Genomic DNA, 19,018 nt, shown 5'->3' with positions numbered 1-19,018 from the left:
TCGGTGAGACGCGTGACAGTCACAGCTCATTATTGAGGTCGGGCGGCGTGCTGAGGTCAGTTTCTATCGAGAGGTCAAGCCGGGTGCGCAGGGGTCACGGCTAGTGTCGGCTAGGGTCACAGCGGTTCTAACTCGACGTTGTTGAATACGGAGGAGCGCGGGGGCCACAGGTTCTCTTGGTCTCGGTCGGGGGGGCCGCGGGGGTCACAGCTCACGTTGTTTAAACTTGGATCATTGAGGTCAGTAGGTCGCATGGGGGTCACGGTTTTAAGGTTTTTTCTCGATCATACCGGGTGTGCGCAGGGATCAGTTTATCTTGGATGAGCGGGTCACAGCGGTCACAGCTTGCGTCGTCGGGGGTCACAGCTTGCGTCGTCGGGGGTCACAGCTAGTGTCTGAGGGCCGGGGGCCACGGGGTCACAGCTCGACGTTGTTGAGGTTGGCGCCGGAGTGCGTGGGCAGCGCGGCGGCCAGCAGCAGCGTGCCGATGGGCGCGCAGGCGGCGTCGCGCTCGCGCAGCTTGCCCATCTCGTGGCGAAGCTTCTCTAGCACCGCGTAGTTGGGCTCGTTGTGACGCGCCTTATCCTGGGAAGAGCACGAACGCAAATTAAAAATGAAATCCGAAGTCGAGTTGGAATCCAAACTCGAGCTGGAATTAACTCAGGCTGGGATCCTAACTCGGACTAGAATTCTAACTCAGATTGGAATCCTCACTCGGACTGGAATCCTAACTCAGATTGGAATCCTCACTCGGACTGGAATCCTAACTCAGATTGGAATCCTAACTCAGATTGGAATCCTAACTCGGACTGGAATCCTAACTCAGATTGGAATCCTAACTCGGACTAGAATTCTAACTCAGATTGGAATCCTAACTCGGACTAGAATTCTAACTCAGATTGGAATCCTAACTCGGACTAGAATTCTAACTCAGATTGGAATCCTAACTCGGACTAGAATTCTAACTCAGATTGGAATCCTAACTCGGACTGGAATCCTAACTCAGATTGGAATCCTAACTCGGACTGGAATCCTAACTCAGATTGGAATCCTAACTCGGACTGGAATCCGAATTCAAGCTCCAGCTTGCAAGCTCCGGATTTCAGCCGCTGGCTGGAATCGGGCTGGAATCCGAACTTGGGAAGGGTGGAATCCGAACTTAGGGTGAACTCCAAAGTCGGATTGGAATCCGAACACGGTCTGGAATTCGAACTCGAGTTGGAATCTAAAATTGGGCTGGAATACACACTCGTGCTGGAATCCAAAATCGTTCTGGAACCCAACTTAATCTGGAATTCAAACTCTAACTGGAATCTATGTAGACGTTACCTGTAGCAGCGTGATCTGCTGCTCCTCCAGCTTCTTCTCCTTGCAGCTCTTGACGGAGCGCGAGCCGTACAGCCGCAGCAGCGAGCCCCAGGATCTCACGTGGGGATGCAGCGCCTACGGGAATGATTATAAATATTACCACAGAATAATAATAAGTACTACGTACAGAAGTTTTACTTCGCGAAGGTATTTAAAAAAATATATGCTCAATGTCATTAACAATATGGTGTCATTTAGCATGTCTCAAGAGTCAAGCACCATTTTGTTGACAGACGTCAGTGATCGGTACTGCGCCGAAGCTATAGGGCTGACTTCGGTAAAATGATGTGACGTGAGGTGCCAAACTGCGGAAAATGGCGGAGGAAATACATGATTTAGCATGAATTATCATGAATAATATTAACTACTTATTTACCTCTCAGTGTCTTGAGGCACCTTAAAAAAGTAAATTCTGTGTTTTTATTATTATTTAGGCAGTTAAATACTGCACAGTATTTAGTACACCATTTTCTTTATTTTCTTCCATCATACACAAGAATACGCGTGCGTGAGTCAATGTTCGCTCGTATGTGAGGCCTTGTCGAATAGTATCCTGTAGGTGGGCCTTCGTGCGTGTTTTGTTTTCGAAGTAAACTCGCGGAGATGAACAGGCCTGATATTACTTCAAATGTATCACACTCATTTCTACTCCGCAACTCGTGAGGCCAGCGTGGGGAATGTAGGCCAAGTCCTACATTAACTCTGGTTAATAAGAAGGTCGTGCTCCTCGATGATGATAATCACATTTCAACTGATAAAAGAGTGCGCAACACGTCTTTGTTACAATTAATTAAATTAAGGTTGTGTTGTCAAATTTTTGGCCATTTTGGGTGTCACGAACTATTTGACGCTCAAGAGTGCAACCACAAAATAAAAATATGAACAAATTTTTCTTTGCGAAGGTATTTAAAAGCATGTCAACTAAATGTCGACAATAATATGGTGTAATTTAGGTTATAGTTCCAAAATACTGAACTGTCCTATGCATGACATTGACAGTGGGGCGCCACCGTCAATACCGGATCGCTGGTTCCGATTTTTGCCATGTTGGAAACCATATAGTTGAACGATGGTAGCGCCCCCCTGTCATTGAGTTTGGTGGGACAGTTCAGCTTGGGTCATCTATATCTCAGAATCGAGCACCGTTTCGTTTACATACGTCAGTGATCAGTACTGTGCGGATGCAACAGGGCTGACTGCCACAAGAAACTACTATGTCACCATCTAGTGCACTACACGCGTATTTTTTCTTCTTTCCATAGCGAATATTTTTTTTACAATGTGTGATGAATACGTGCGCGTACGTCACTATACACGCTCATGAATGTCTTGTGGATTAAACATCCCAGGAGAGTACTCCGTGCGTGTTTTGTTTTCCATGCCCACTCGGGGAGATGAACAGCCCTTGTGAGTGAGTGTGCGAGCGCGACAGCAACATAATTACGCGCGAGCGATAAGGATGGGTAGCTTGGGGTCATTGGACAAAATTCTACGTGCTCACAGACCGGGCTTTATGACTATAAACAGGAGGTATCTTACTTGTAGTATGGCCTGTGAGGCGCGCTGCTTGGCGGTCTTCTTGTTCTTGCAGACGACGGTGGCGCTGTGCTTGCCCACCTTCATCGTCAGCTCGATCTTCTGGAACTCCAGCTTCTTCATCTGCAACCAGACACAAGTATTACAATAATGAACCAGAGATGTATTTAAAAAGTTTCTAATGCCAGAAAACTTTAGTGGGTGCTTTCTATTAGGTATTATACAAAATAATGGTAACGCAACACTTCTTCAAAATGAGATCACCATCAAATAAATTCTCAATCTTCATCTGACTAATGGCGTCATCGACTGACAGCACCACAACCACAATTCTAAATTGTAATAGGAAAATTGCTATTCTTAGAAAACCTTCAGACAAACTTAGGTCTAAATGGCTGTAATTTCAGAAGTTACGACAAAAACGAACATGTTTGGGGCCTCTGTAGCCTTAGAGCCCTGTATCATTGACACAGCAATAGCTACGCCCCTGATTTTTTTTTTTTTTAATAAATATCCTTAGACATTTTACACTGCGCTTCTAGTCCCAAACTAAGCAAAGCTTGTACTATGGGTACTAGACAACGGATATAAACATACTTAAATACTTTTTTTGTAAATACATACTTATTATACATAGAAAACACCCAGTCCAATACAAACAAATATGTTCATGCACACAAATGTTTGTACTGTGCGGGAATCGAACCCGCTACCTCCGGAATAGTAGCCCGTTTCGAACCACTACACCAAACGGCTGACTGGTTGATTTTTTTGAGAGAGAGAGAGATTGATTCGCTCCCTACTTACCTCTGTGGAGATGTGTCGGTCGGTGGCGCCGAAGTTGCGCAATAAACACGTGCGCAAGATGGCGTGCGGCGACGGCTCGCACGTGGCGGCGCAGAACTCCGTGATGCGTGGGTCCTCGATGCCCACGTAGTCGAAGAACTGGAAGGGAACAGAAATATCATTGTAGCAGAATAGGTAAAAGAAAGAATAAGATTATTTGGCAGACTTAAACGAGAACAGTCTGTTCTGAACAAACCACTGCAGTCATTGGAGTGAGGTCGTCTCTCATACCAGTGCGCTTTTCAGATAGACTTGGATGTTTCTTAAGGAAAACCAGGCCATCCAGGTCTTTTGCTTGGGTGCGTTAGAGAACGCAAACGTCCTTTTGAACAGGTTAGTTTCCTCACTCGATGTTTCTATTAACCGTAGTTTCACTACGAGATCGAGTCAGATACTAAAGTATCGGATATAACATACAGATTTGCCAACCTGGGGCAGAAGTTTTCAAATGATGATCACAGATCGAAAAACGCAATGTGAACAGGCCACCCGTTGCGTTCGGTTGATGAACAACTGAAGATCGGTGATCGCGGAAAGCACAAGGATACGGGTAGCGTAGGACCGGGCATTGAGGGAAACTGGCGGAGACCCCTTTCCAAAAGTAGTCCGTCTTTGGGCTGAAATGGTAATGATGGTGTCTGACCGAGAAGTCTGGCTCCTGCACGCTAGTGCCGGCGTCGAGTTCGTCCTTCATCTTGGGGATGAAGATGCAGACGGAATCTTGGCCTGCCGCTTATGGAACCGAGTACGTATGTCCTATTCAAAGATGTGCCACACTGATGCGGTCTGGGGTCAGGTCAAAGTAAACGCAGCCTGTATAATCTATGAACAACAGCATCGTGCATTTTGTATCCTTACCGATCTTTTCTTTTGTCCTAGAGTACACAAGTCTTTTTTTCCAGATCCAGACTTCTACAATGTGTCCTAAAGTTGTTAACAATGGGTTTTTATCCTACGTTGCCTTCCTTCGTGCCTGTAATATCCTCATCATCGTTTCAGCTACAGGACGTCCACTGCTGAACATAGGCCTCCCCCAATGTCTTCCACATCGCACGGTTGGTAGCGGCCTGCATCCAGCGTCTTCCTGCTACCTATATCAGGTCGTCCAATCTATCCACTGACCGAGAAGTCGGGCTCCTGCGCGCTGGTGCCGGCATCGAGCTCGTCCTTCATCTCGGGGATGAGGATGTGGATGGAGGCTTGGCCTGCCGCTTGTGGAGCCGAGTACGTATGTCTATTCAAAGACCGCATCAGTGTGGCAGACTGATGCGGTCTGGGCTCTCCGGGATCAGGTCAAAGTAAACGCAGCCTGCATCATGTTCATGCATGAACAACAGCATCGTGCATTTTGTATCTAGATCCAGTCTTCTTATACATATGTATATCTTAAGCGACAACGCGACATGTCGCGGAGTCGCAATGACTGCTAATAATATGAAATGACGCATGCATGCGTTTTGTGGTCCTAATGTGCGCTGTCGCTAAAATTATTGATAATGGGTGTTTTATTCTACGTTGCCTCGTACGATACGATGCTACAGTATGACGTCATGTTCTTCATACCAACTTAAAATTTCACTTTTGGGATAATTGAAAAATGTAGTAAGGCGCCCCACTCGCCCCCGCGAACGCGCGGGTTTAAAAGGTGCCAACCGTTACTATGCAAATGTGCAAACTCAAAACAAGCCACCAAAAAAAATTCTAAGTAAAAATGTTTACAATCACTGTCTATTAGGGTTTCGTAAAAGAAACTGAAAACCCAAAATGCTTAAGCTCAAGCACTGATGTTTCCCTAGTACTTTTGCTTCCGCGTTGGCCTTTCTTTGAGCGCTTGCCTTACTAAATAAAATGTTTGTCAAAATGTACGTTTTTTGTTGTTGTTGTTGTTATTATTATTATTTAAGAATTGTTTTAAATTCTCAGCATTTTTTAAATGCCGCCATTAATGTTATTATTATTGGCAAATTATTACAAAATAATAATAATGGTACAGATGCGTTCAAATCAACCTTTTGCTGCTTAAATAGGAGCCATTTTGCAAGGATTTTGTAAAATATGATGTGAACGCCTCTGTATCCAATGACTTAAAACTAAGGCCTCATTTACGGAGACGCCGCGGGCATCGTACGTTGTGCGACGTACTGAGTTCAAACATTGGCATTGTGTGTGCATGAGTGCTTTTACGGAAAAGCGATTTAAGACGCGTATTCTTGAAATGGAACGTTATTTGCAGCCGAATCCTGCGGATGGCTTCGATGCGTCTCACACGGCGTTTATTGTTGCGGGATTCACCGCGCGAAGAGAGGCTGGCACCACCACTTCACCCGTCTCGCATCAATATTTTTTGTGTTTATGCGTGCGATAATAAGTACCGCATCACGCGCTGCGGCTCCGTAATTATGAGGCCTTATTGGTGCTTATGGTGAACTTACAAACTGGTTACTAAATGCTTATTTTTATACGGAACACAATTCAATCTTACTCCTGGTGGTACCAGGAAAGGTACTAGGAGTAAGCTAAAGATGGGCGGAAATGCAATTTCAAAGATTAAATAATAACAGAATTCGACTGAAGGTACGGTAACGTAACCTACCTGGAATTTCACGGATTTTTTTATTTTTTTTCTGTTGTCTAAGAATGTTTGAAAACTACCATTAGTAGTGATGTTGCTATCGGAAAAAGTTATTTACTTACGATTTTTTTTCCATCAAGTGGCCTGATTTCGATAGATGAAGTTTTCACAAAATTTTTCAAATGTACGTACCCATGTAAAGTTTTAGTGAGTACCTATTTAAAATGTTTATTTAACGAACAAACATGCTTTGAACACATCGATAAAGGAAGTAGGCAAAAAATGCGGCTAATTGACATTCTGAAAAATACAAAGTCTATGATTTGCGTTCGATGAACCCCGCTGCAGCTGATCGAAAGTGAGGGAATTCATATCGATATTTTTGGAAACTTTCGATGTACGTTATTTCCAAAACCGTTCAAGATATGACAATAGGAACAACGGCTTCTATTTCAGATTGTTTCAGTTTCTGTGCCCTTTCAGGCTTTAGGGGGTATTTTGAAACACCCTGTAGAGCCGAGTACGTATGTCCTATTCAAAGATGTGCCACACTGATGCGGTCTGGGGTCAGGTCAAAGTAAACGCAGCCTGTATCATCTATGAACAACAGCATCGTGCATTTTGTATCCTTACCGATCTTTTCTTTTGTCCCAGAGTACACAAGTCTTTTTTTCCAGATCCAGACTTCTACAATGTGTCCTAAAGTTGTTAACAATGGGTTTTTTATCCTACGTTGCCTTCCTTCGTGCCTGTAATATCCTCATCATCGTTTCAGCTACAGGACGTCCACTGCTGAACATAGGCCTCCCCCAATGTCTTCCACATCGCACGGTTGGTAGCGGCCTGCATCCAGCGTCTTCCTGCTACCTATACCAGGTCGTCCAATCTGTCCACTGACCGAGAAGTCTGGCTCGTGCGCGCTGGTGCCGGCATCCAGCTCGTCCTTCATCTCGGGGATGAGGATGCAGACGGAGGCTTGGCCTGCCGCTTGTGGAGCAGAGTACGTATGTCCTATTCAAAGACCTGCCACACTGATGCGGTCTGGGGTCAGGTCAAAGTAAACGCAGCCTGTATCATTTTGTATCCTTACCGATCATCTTTTCTTTTGACCCCAAAGTAAAGTACACAGTCTTTTTTTCTAGATCCAGACTTCTATAATGTGTCCTAAAGTTGTTAACAATGGGTGTTTTATCCTAAGTTGCCTTCCTTCGTGCCTGTAATATCCTCATCATCGTTTCAGCCACAGGACGTCCACTGCTGAACATAGGCCTCCCCCAATGACTTCCACATCGCACAGTTGGCAACGGCCTGCATCCAGCGTCTTCCTGCTACCTATCAGGTCGTCGGTCCACCTCATCCAATCTGTCCACTGACCGAGAAGTCGGGCTCCTGCGCGCTGGTGCCGGCGTCCAGCTCGTCCTTCATCTCGGGGATGAGGTTGCAGACGGAGGCTTGGCCTGCCGCTTGTGGAGCCGAGTACGTATGTCCTATTCAAAGATGTGCCACACTGATGCGGTCTGGGGTCAGCTCAAAGTAAACGCAGCTGATTTGTATCGATGCGAATTGACCGTTGCGGGCACGAGCAAAGAACGAACGTTCATAGATTGCCTTGTCAGGCCCGCTGATCGACAATGTTGTTCATATTTGATGTGGGCTGCGTTCACTTTTTAGGATGCACGCCGTGATAAAATCTTATCCATGATTTTAGACAAATGTAGGGGCTTATCGCGTAAAATCGATAAAATGGCGCGATAAAAGCAAAAAAACTGACCGAGAAGTCGGGCTCCTGCGCGCTGGTGCCGGCATCGAGCTCGTCCTTCATCTTGGGGATGAGGATGTGGATGGAGGCGCGCGCGGCCGCCGACTTGGCCTGCCGCTTGTGGAGCCGTGTACGTATGTCTATTCAAAGACCGCATCAATGTGGCAGACTGATGCGGTCTGGGCCCTCTGGTACCTATCAGGTCGTCGGTCCACCTCATCCAATCTGTCCACTGACCGAGAATTCGGGCTCCTGCGCGCTGGTGCCGGCGTCGAGCTCGTCCTTCATCTCGGGGATGAGGATGCAGACGGAGGCTTGGCCTGCCGCTTGTGGAGCCGAGTACGTATGTCCTATTCAAAGATGTGCCACACTGATGCGGTCTGGGGTCAGGTCAAAGTAAACGCAGCCTGTATCATCTATGAACATCAGCATCGTGCATTTTGTATCCTTACTGATCATCCAGGTCTTTTGCCCCAGAGTACAAAGTCTTTTTTCCAGATCCAGACTTCTATAATGTGTCCTAAAGTTGTTAACAATAGGTGTTTTATCCTACGTTGCCTTCCTTCGTGCCTGTAATATCCTCATCATCTTTTCAGTCACAGGACGTCCACTGCTGAGCATAGGCCTCCCCGAATGACTTCCACATCGCACGGTTGGCAACGGCCTGCATCCAGCGTCTTCCTGCTACCTATCAAGTCGTCGGTCCACCTCATCCAATCTGTCCACTGACCGAGAAGTCGGGCTCCTGCGCGCTGGTGCCGGCGTCCAGCTCGTCCTTCATCTCGGGGATGAGGATGTGTATGGAGGCTCGCGCGGCCGCCGACTTGGCCTGCCGCTTGCTGGAGCCGTGCCCCACGCCGTACTGCATGCCGCCGATGTACACCGTCGCTTGGTACGGGGTCGCGGCGTTCTCTGGACAATATCAAATTATGATTAGGTTGTGGGCTCGTCGAAATAGTAATCAGGACTCTTTCAAATAAGACGTTTTGAAGAACGTCTGTCGTCTGTTTGCACACGGAAAATTGTATGACAACGTTGTCTTGGAATAAAAAATTACTACCAGTTCGTCACTTCACACTTTCGTATTGTAAGGCTAATATTATAGAGCACACTCACTTATGCTTGTCGTCGCGTATATGAATTTGACAAGTCGCGTCTAAGTGCCATGAATTTCGCCCAGTGTGCGCTGACGCTTAGGCTGCAGCGCGACTGTCCATATTATAAATTTATAAAATTTATTCGGCTATTCTCTTGCAGCATTGAATATTATCATCCAGCTGCACAACCTTAGAATACAGACTCACTCAGCTGCCCAACGTCAAAAAACTGACTCACTCAGCTGCACAACCTTACAAGAATAGTCTCACCCAGCTGTGTAACATTAGAATACAATATCACTCAGTTACTTAACATTAGAATACAGTCTCAACCAGCAGCCCAACGTCAGAATACAAACTCACCTGCCCGTTAGAATACAGACTCGCATAAGTGTAGAATACCGACTCACCCAGCTGCACGAACTCATAAACCGGCTGCTTCTGCAGCGCGCGCCGCACGTACTCGTGGAACACCGACAGGTAGCTGCGTCCGTTCATGTTGCACCCAGTCCTCTTGTTAGAATACAGTCTCACTCGGCTGCCCGTCAGAATACCGACTCACCCAGCTGCACGAACTCATAAACCGGCTGCTTCTGCAGCGCGCGCCGCACGTACTCGTGGAACACCGACAGGTAGCTGCGTCCGTTCATGTTGCACCCAGTCCTCTTGTTAGAATACAGTCTCACTCGGCTGCCCGTCAGAATACCGACTCACCCAGCTGCACGAACTCATAAACCGGCTGCTTCTGCAGCGCGCGCCGCACGTACTCGTGGAACACCGACAGGTAGCTGCGTCCGTTCATGTTCAGCACCCAGTCTCGCTTGTTCGTCTTGGCTCCTGGGTAAATATATCAAAATTATTACAATATTTTATATTAATTTTGGATAGTGAAATAAATGTGAAAATTATTACGAATAGAAGACAACACACACATGCACATCCACACACACACATTTATCACTTTTTTACGAGTTTTATTAAACCTCGAAGGTAATTTCTTCGGTACTAACGGCTGACTCACGGGTCTACAATTATTATAAAAAGAATCCTGTGAACTGCGGCCCACTAAGCCTTTCCCAAGAAGCGCTACAGACAATCTCCCGCTTTTTTTCATTCAGCCACTGGCAAATCGTTATATGCCATAAATACTTCATAGGATCTTTTAAAAGCTATTCAAGAGTAGGCTAGAAAGACCTTAGCTTAGTTCGTGAGGAATTATACTATCGCTAGCCCTGCCTTTGTTTGTCCTACTCTACCTTCCTGTCGGAGACAGTGTGAGGTGTATGATGGACTGATGTCTGGCAGGTCTTGGTACAGGAAAACACCGAAGTTGCAGATAACACAAATTATTCAAGACACCATTTTTACACCGACTCCACAAAGATTAACAGAGATCAACAGTGTTGTCACTGTCAAAAAATAAAAAAGAAGTAATATTTATGTTGCTTGTAACACTTCCCTAATAGGGTCATATCTTATCAAGCAGCACAGGCGGTAACAGCCAGAGACATCCGAGGTCTAAACATAAGAATTATCTCGGATAGTGCATCCGTACTGCAAGCGCTACAAAGCAACACAATAACAACGGCCCTTATATTGGAATGCCATGAAGCGCTCCAAGACATTGCAGCTGTAAATGGCGTTACCCTGCAATGGATCAAAGGGCACAGTAACTCTTTAGGCAACGACGCAGCGGATGAACTGGCAAAAAGAGGTTCGGACACAACAGTATTTGGCCCGGAACCAATACTGCCGATACCACAAGCACAGATCAGGAACTGGCTGCGTTCCAAAACAGAAGAAAAACACCACACAGAATGGAAAAATAGCGAAGGATGCAGGCAAACAAAAGATGCGGTTCCGGACGTATCGAAAAAGTTCTCCCGCAGCCTCATCAGACTAAACAGGGACAGCATCCGCAAGGTCTTAAGTGTCATAACCGGACACTGTATGCTAAACAAGCACCTATACAACATAGGTGTCACAGACAGCCCACTGTGCAGGGGGTGCATGGAGGCAGAGGAAACACCGCAGCATGTGCTCATGGAGTGCAGTAGCGTGGAAGAACAACGGGCTCAATTTCTTCGATCACCATCGTCGCTACGGGAGGCCTACAGCAGCCTAGACGGGCTGCTCGCCTTCTGAGGGGATCTGGGGTGGTTGGAGTAGGAAGATAAACCACAAATCGCGCACAATGGCCCAATCATGAGGCTAAGTGCGGTATTCGATTGCCCTGCAAAACTAACTAACTAACTAGGGTCATATCTTATGCTCGTGGCTAAGCTTACCGTTGTCCTGCCCGTTGGCGGGCGCGGCGGGGATGGTGATGAGCTTGGTACCCTCCGGCAGCGTGGGATACTGCAGCGTCTTGCGCGCCTTCGTGTACTTGCGACGGTCGGCCCACCGCCTGCCGATACACACTAGCATTACCAATTTGGAAACAATATACTAAAGCCCGGTTTGCAAGCACGTAGAATGTTGTTCAATGACCCCCAGCTACCTAGCTATCCTTATCGCTCGCGTCTGTGCGACGCGCGCCCGCAGTGAGTGTGCGAGCGAGACAGCAACATAATTACGCGCGAGAGATAAGGATGGGTAGCTTGGGGTCATTGGACAAATTCTACGTGCTCGCAGACCAGACTATAGTCATATCAACTGACACATTCAGCAGCCCCCTAGACCAGGGGTCTCCAAACTACGGCCCGCGGGCCATATCCAGCCCGCCACTGCCATCAATCCGGCCCGCGACAGCATAAGACTAAACCTATGTTTGCATAGGTGGGCAGAAAAATTAATATTATTATGGCCCTTGCAACATACCGAAAAAAATATTACGGCCCCAAGGCTTCAAAGTTTGGAGACCCCTGCCCTAGACAAAGGACCGACATTGACAGGACATAAGACTGAATGGGGACTTGTGGAAGAAACGTTCTTAATCCCCCATTAAGTTATTATACGTCTAGCATATAAACGAGTCAGTACCTGAAGCGGCACTGAAGGGTGTTTTTGTAACGTCAAACGTCAGCGAAACCTTGGATTTGCTTCAAAAGACAATGCCGGAAATTGGCGTCTTTTTTTTTTCGCGCGGCCATCGACCAAACTTTGTTTTTTGATTACAAAATAGTGTAATAAACCAAACTTACTATGACATGTATACCTCTAAACTCAGTCTGAACTGAGTTACGAGCATTAGAAGTTTGATGATTTTCATACTAGATTTGCTTTTTGCGCGCAAAGTTTTGTAAGAAATTGCAACAAAATAGTGACATTGTATGTGTAAACAAACAACACCATCCATTAAAGGCTCCAGACATCAGTATGGAGCAGAATCAGCGCAATAAAAAAATAGCGCAATATTTTGTTGCAATTTCTTACAAAACTTGAGCACAAAAAGCAAATCTAGTATGAAAATCATCAAACTTCTAATGCTCGTAACTCAGTTCAGACTGAGTTTAGAGGTATACATGCCATAGTAAGTTTGGTTTATTACACTATTTTGTAATCAAAAAACAAAGTTTGGTCGATGGCCGCGCGAAAAAAAAAAGACGCCACTTTCCATACAAAATCTGGCATTGCCATTTGTATGCTCTGTCATATTAATGTCGATGTCACCTTTCCAGTGCCGCTCCCATACCTCAAGCACTGAGTCAGTTATGCGCTAAAGTCTAGCGGCTAAAGTCCGGTCGCCGAGCACGTAGAATTTCGTCCAATAACCCCAAGCCTTTAGACAGTTTAAGCGAGATAATATAATACCATTCAAACATTAAACATCACATAGACCACCGCTACTAAACACAGACCTCCTTCAAAGCACGTCACAAAGCCTGCTCATTTCATTTTCAGACCTAAATATTCATGTAATCTTAAAAAACATTAACTGCAGAAACAAAACTATAACAAATAATTTATCCATTATACCAGTTTTCTTTTTATCAATGATCAGCAGAGCTAATAATGTAACTCATTAATAAACGTCGCGTTAAGACCCGTGTCTTTCTATTTTAGTTGAAGTGGAATGCAAAAGTTTAAAATCTTTTAATGATCAGCAGGTAAAAAAAATCCTAGAAAAATTACATGCAAAAACAATTTCCGACAATGCAAACAAACTCCTATAAAACTATGAAACAAAAGTTGTTATAAAAGCCCCTACCACAACAATCATATCACATTCGCATATGCTTGACTGCTCATAAAAACAATTTCGATTAACTGGTGTGTCCGGTCCCCTATTACCAAAAAACCAAAAAACTACCTAGTGAACGGCGCGGCATTGCCACTTGCCACCCTACGCGAAAACACAGAACACTCATACTTACATGAAGTGCATAATATTCACCGTGTTGAACTTAAACAGCCTTTTGCAGTACTCGTTGACTTGTTCGGGCGTGAGGTGCTGCGTCTTCCAGCTCGTGGCCACGGTCTCCACCCGCGGCGGCGGCATGACCACCCCTCCTGGGAGCACCACAGGCCTTTGCCCCGCCGCCTCCGGTACCTCACACCCTTCGTTAACACCCTCCGTATTCAATACTTGCTCATCTTGAGAATGTTCAGATTCGTCCTCATTTGTTTCGTTGGACACCTCTTTCTTTGTGACAGGCTCTGCTTGTTTTGTTTTGTTACTATTGCACTGTTTTTCGTTCTCTTCAGCTAATGTTTTCTGTGCGGCTTCCGTACCCATTTTAGTGGCTTCCGTACCCATTTTAGTAGCTTCCGAGCCCATTTTTGTTGCTTCTGTACCCATTTTAGTTGCTTCTGTACCCATTTTAATTGCTTCAGAGTCAACCATCATCTTTGCAAGTAGATTTTTCTTTGAATCTTCATTATGCAATGTAAAAGTATTTTCAATCTTCGAAAGAGAAGGTTTTGTACCTTCATTGTTTAGCAAATTAATTTTCGTTAATTTATCTTCGTTTGTAGTTTCACTAGCTAGAGTTTGTTCTACGCTGTCGTTTTTGTCCCCATCATTATTTAATACAACCTTATCGGCATTTATTGTATCACTAAACTTAAAGGGACACGTTGTGCCCACATTTTCGTTTCTATCGTCAACATTATTTATTGCGTTAGTTTTTCCATTACTTGCATTGGCTACAGATTCCTTATCTCCATTATTATCAGCAGAATTAACCACCCAATTGCCAGATCTAATTTGTTCTGCAATTCTTTTATCTATTTCTTTTTGCTTTTTTTCTTCTTCCAAAGCTTTTCTATACGACAAGCAGGGTATTGCACTAATGGGTATATCATGTCTCTGCAAGAAAAGATTGGTAGAATTAAAAGGTTGAATTTTTATAGTAGTGTCTACAGCTAAGGTGGAAAAATTAGTATTCCTAGAATCAGTTCAAGATTAGCGTGAATTCTAAACCACAGAGAAGGGTATTAGTGCTCATGTGAGGAGAGAAGGAAGATTGAGCCTGTTCATAGACATTTCTGGACTGATACAATACTATTCTTGGACTGAAACCTCTTTTGCGCCTACACATGCAGACGTTGTATAACCTCACTGTGCAAATAAATGTAATTCGGACCTCAGTGATAAGTTGGGGGTACTCAAAGACAAAACAGTTATGCCCGTTTTTTAATGAAAAACAAAATGAATGTGTCACCACAGGGGTCACTTAAAAATTAGGGATTGACGGTGAAAACGGACATTAGTCTCGCAACCTATCAAGCCAGCCAAGGAGGGTTTAGAAGCTATAGCACCCTGCGACGGGACGGCTGGCTGGCCAGGCTATCGCGTTATGGGGAGAAATTTTGTATTACGGCTCTGGGTTTTTGGTTGTCTAGTCAAAACTTACCCTTGTGTTGCCCTTGCCGAGGAAGTAGGGCTTGGAGAGCGTGCAGACGCGCGTGGTGCGGTGCACGTACACCGGCATGCCGCTGTAGTGGCGCACCATCATCCAGTCCAGCGGCAGCACCTCGTAGTAGTTCACGCCTTTCTCTGCAGACCACACCACCACATGTTAGAGAGCTCACAGACGAGCGACTGCGATAGTGGTAGGCGAATCTCCGACTCGCGCCTTTCGCTGTCATGACATGTTGACACTCTCTGATTATACGTTAGTGACTGACCGTCTTCGAGAGTCACGGACTCGCGGTGCATGGTACTGTCGCCGACCATCAGCGATATTCGCGATGCGGTCGTCTAATTTGAATTAGGTCATAGGCTATTATGCACGACTATCGTCGATATACTGTCGCACGTCTGTGAGCTCCCTAAGGGCCTGTTTTGTGTCACCTTTAGACGGACCGTCTGTAAACTCCTCTGCACAATATCTCTGTTACCAAACTTTTCAAGGCTACACATACTATTTTAACATTAGTTCAAGAGATTTTTCAACCCTAAATTCTAAATTGCGTATTCGACTACGGTATCGAAGACATAAATTTTTTCCATCATAATGACGGTATCATGGCGCTCAAACTGTATGAATGATATTATTAAAAACCGCCGCTCTGCTATGCCGTGCTACAGATGAGGTAGTGTACATACCCTCAAGCACGATCTTCTGCCTCGTGATATAGGGCCTCTCCTTGGGCTTGGGCGCTCCCTTGAATCCCTCCGGGAGATCCTCTTCCAGCATCTTCTCGATCTCATCCTCAGGCAGGCCATCGGATTTGCCTGTAAGCATTTGCTTGGTGTTTTTGATATTAACAATTAACATGCAAGAACTTTATAAATCTGCAGCAGAATGAATGAGCTTGTGTTTAAACATCAAACCATTGGCATTGGATTTTCCATTTCTTTCAAGGATGTACCTTTAGCAGAAATGGAAAATCCCTCCCAAGAAAGTCTTAACTACCATATGCCATAATATGTAGAAGCCCCTCAGTATAAAAACAATAAATAACTACCATCAGACATTTCGGAGTCATCATCATTGCTATCTTCATCGTTGGACCTGACTTCGTCTAGAACTTGGAACTCCTTGAGCTTCTCCAACTCTTCAGGTGAAACGAAATCTTCGTACTTGTCGTTTGCAAACTTTGAGTCAGTTCCTGACTTAGGGAGATCACAACTCTCATCACGTTTTAATTTCTTTGCTGGAGGCAGGTCACAGTCCTGCGGTGTCTCACTCATTTCTATCCTACCTAAAAATATTTAATATCTTAACACTAGAGATAATATATAATAATATTATAATACAACAATGTAATAAAAAGTACAACAACAACATGCATTTAATAAGATACTAGCTACTACCCACAGGATTGCAGGAGTCTTTATCACACATTGCACAGTAAAAAAACATAAAAGTTGCCTGTACCCCAAATTCTATTTAACACAAAAGTGTAAGGACAAAGAAACAGTAACTTGCATTTTTCATATACCTATGTAACTAGTTACTTTTTTTTTCAACAACATTTTTATTATTTAATTTTTATTGTTCTAGTATTTATGACAATACAGTATAATTTTAAACATTAAGCTATTATTCTTTACTGTGCAAAAATCTGAAATTGGATACGAGTTAATACCTACCACTATTAACTTTTTACCATAAAAAATAGTGCAAATAATACAGTTTATGTTATTAACTATTTTAAATACCTACTTGGTGCGATTTGAAGCATGATTGCATGTGCCTCATGGCTGATCAGGCCACCAATATGAATCGAACATGTTAATAACAAGAAGTTAGACCCATAAAAATATGGGTGAGACTTAAACATAATATTAAGTTATTCTTAATATTCTAAATCAACGACATATTATTATGAAAATATTATAAGTACATAACCCTACTTTTTATGACTAACAAATAATATACAACAATTATTTAGAAAACATTTAGCATGAGACAACATACAGTATCTTTTTGTTTGAGAATAAAATGTTTTATGATTTTCCACTTAATTCTACAACAATAGGCATGTTATTGAATCTATACTTGATGTTATGATTTTTTTTTTTTCAAAAACAACATTAACTAACATCTTCTATTAACTTTTGGGTAATAAGCATCACAAAACAAAAAAACATTTCAGGTTACAATAGCATTCACCCTATCTGTTCATCCCTAAAACAACTAAAGCTGTTTGTCTTGCAGATGAGCTATCATAGTAAGTCTTCTTTCCCCTCTCTGAACACACATGATACAATTAAAAACCAACTAAAGTTGCAGAAAGATAGTCCACAAATAGCGATGGCACTAAAATTCCAATGTACAACAACAATTGGATTTTAGCCATCGCTCGCTGTAGACTTTCGACGTCCGAGACATCGCCGTGAAGTGCTAAGAGAACCAGCGAAGAGAACAGAGTTCCGGAGGACTAGCGCCTCTAACAGAGACAGAGGCTAGTCCTCCGAAAAACTGCGACAGCGAGGGTGCCTCCGTGCAGCGATGATTATCCAAATGCTGGAAAATAATACGTAATAACCACCTACAAAACGGCCATGTCATCCACTCGAATAGATGCGAACAATTTCTTAAATATAGATCTAACCATTATACTATTTGTGGAAATCCAAAGAAAAGAAAGTATGTTAAGTAAATTTCATTACTTTTTCCACATAAACGAGCTCTCGGCCGTTTTGCATGTTGAAAAAAATGGTGCTGGATGGAGGTTGTGTACTTACTTGACCTATTTATAGTTAATAACAGCTACTAAGCCTATATTATACGCTAAACAACTATATATCATAAAATAAATACACTTATTTTATTTACTTTCCACATCCAAAATTTGTTGCAGTCACATTAAAATCACAGAAAAAAACTTTGGGGGAGTCAACAGTGTGACCACTTTTTCATCAGATAATCTACTAAAAACGATGCTCAAATCTACCAAAATCTACCAAGACCTGTTTAAAATTCTACTTAAATTCTACCACATAAAATAAAACATATAATTTGAACAAAATATAGTATTTTTATTTATTTATCATCATCATTATAGTCTTTTTTATCATTTTTATATAATTTTTTGTCATTTTTCATTACTTGTAGCATGGATGCTTCAGGTTTAAAATTTGTGCAATTTCCAGCGCTCTTTATAATATTAGTATAGATAATTATAACACTTTTAAAATTAGTACTATTTAATAATAAATAAATAAATAATAAATAAATCTTTGGACAATTTCACACAGCGCCAGCTAGCCCCAAAGTAAGCAACTTAATGCTTGTGTTATGGGTGCTAGCTTAACGGATATACTACTTATTTTTTTAAATACATACATATTATACATAGTAACACCCAGACCTGTCACAGAAATTAAAATTCATCATTTCAATTTCTGCCCGGCCGGGAATCGAACCCGGGACCTCTCGGCATAGTAGTCCGCTCTGAACCACTACACCAAACGGCCGACTATACCAACCAACCTTAATACAAGTTTTAAGTTTAATTTCATTGATAAATAAAAGTACTTCTTAAAAATAAACCCTTGGTTTGAACGTTTGATTTTTTTTATGTCGATATTAATAACACTAGCCAATATGTGGCAACATTTGTGTGCATTGAATTGAACTGTCAAGTTAGTTCGCCTTCATATAGTGACCATAAACGGACCCTAAAGTTCTTTTTTTCTGGCCTGGATTCTCGGCTCGGTTACAATTTAATTTTGGACTACCATTTATAGCAATGTTCTAAAAATACCAATTATCTACCAAAATCTACTAAACGATTTCGCACTACTAAATCATCGTTCTCTTTGCCTCAAATCTACCAAAAAAGTAGAAATCTACTAAAAGTGGTCACGCTGGGAGTCAAGAAACGCTTGAACTTGAAGGCAGTGCAGGTGTGTTCTTGTCTATGCTATGTGCTCCACTAAAATTATATAATGCTTGTGTTGTTCTCTTTCTTTGTCAAAATCACGTGTATTTTTGTTATCAA

General features: G+C 43.3%; 1 protein-coding gene across 1 annotated transcript; it reads right to left on the bottom strand.

Moving 5' to 3' along the window:
- Window positions 1-400: 400 nt before the first annotated feature.
- Window positions 401-17,908, bottom strand: LOC135082564 (microprocessor complex subunit DGCR8). The gene is made up of 12 exons (XM_063977363.1): window positions 17,760-17,908; window positions 16,034-16,270; window positions 15,672-15,800; window positions 14,977-15,119; window positions 13,495-14,429; window positions 11,467-11,585; window positions 9,893-10,015; window positions 8,812-8,993; window positions 3,712-3,849; window positions 2,908-3,027; window positions 1,330-1,443; window positions 401-585 (listed from the first exon to the last, which is right to left on the bottom strand). Exons 2-12 carry the CDS (start codon window positions 16,257-16,259, stop codon window positions 418-420), a joined length of 2,397 nt encoding a protein of 798 aa, XP_063833433.1. The 5' UTR covers window positions 16,260-16,270; window positions 17,760-17,908; the 3' UTR covers window positions 401-417.
- Between the last annotated feature and the right edge of the window lie 1,110 nt (window positions 17,909-19,018).

The sequence above is a fragment of the Ostrinia nubilalis genome, chromosome 21 (assembly GCF_963855985.1).
Source record: "Ostrinia nubilalis chromosome 21, ilOstNubi1.1, whole genome shotgun sequence".
In the NCBI taxonomy this organism is placed as follows: Eukaryota; Metazoa; Arthropoda; class Insecta; order Lepidoptera; family Crambidae; genus Ostrinia; species Ostrinia nubilalis.
The sequence above is the reverse complement of the archived record's forward strand: the minus strand, read 5'-3'. Positions and strand labels throughout refer to the sequence as shown.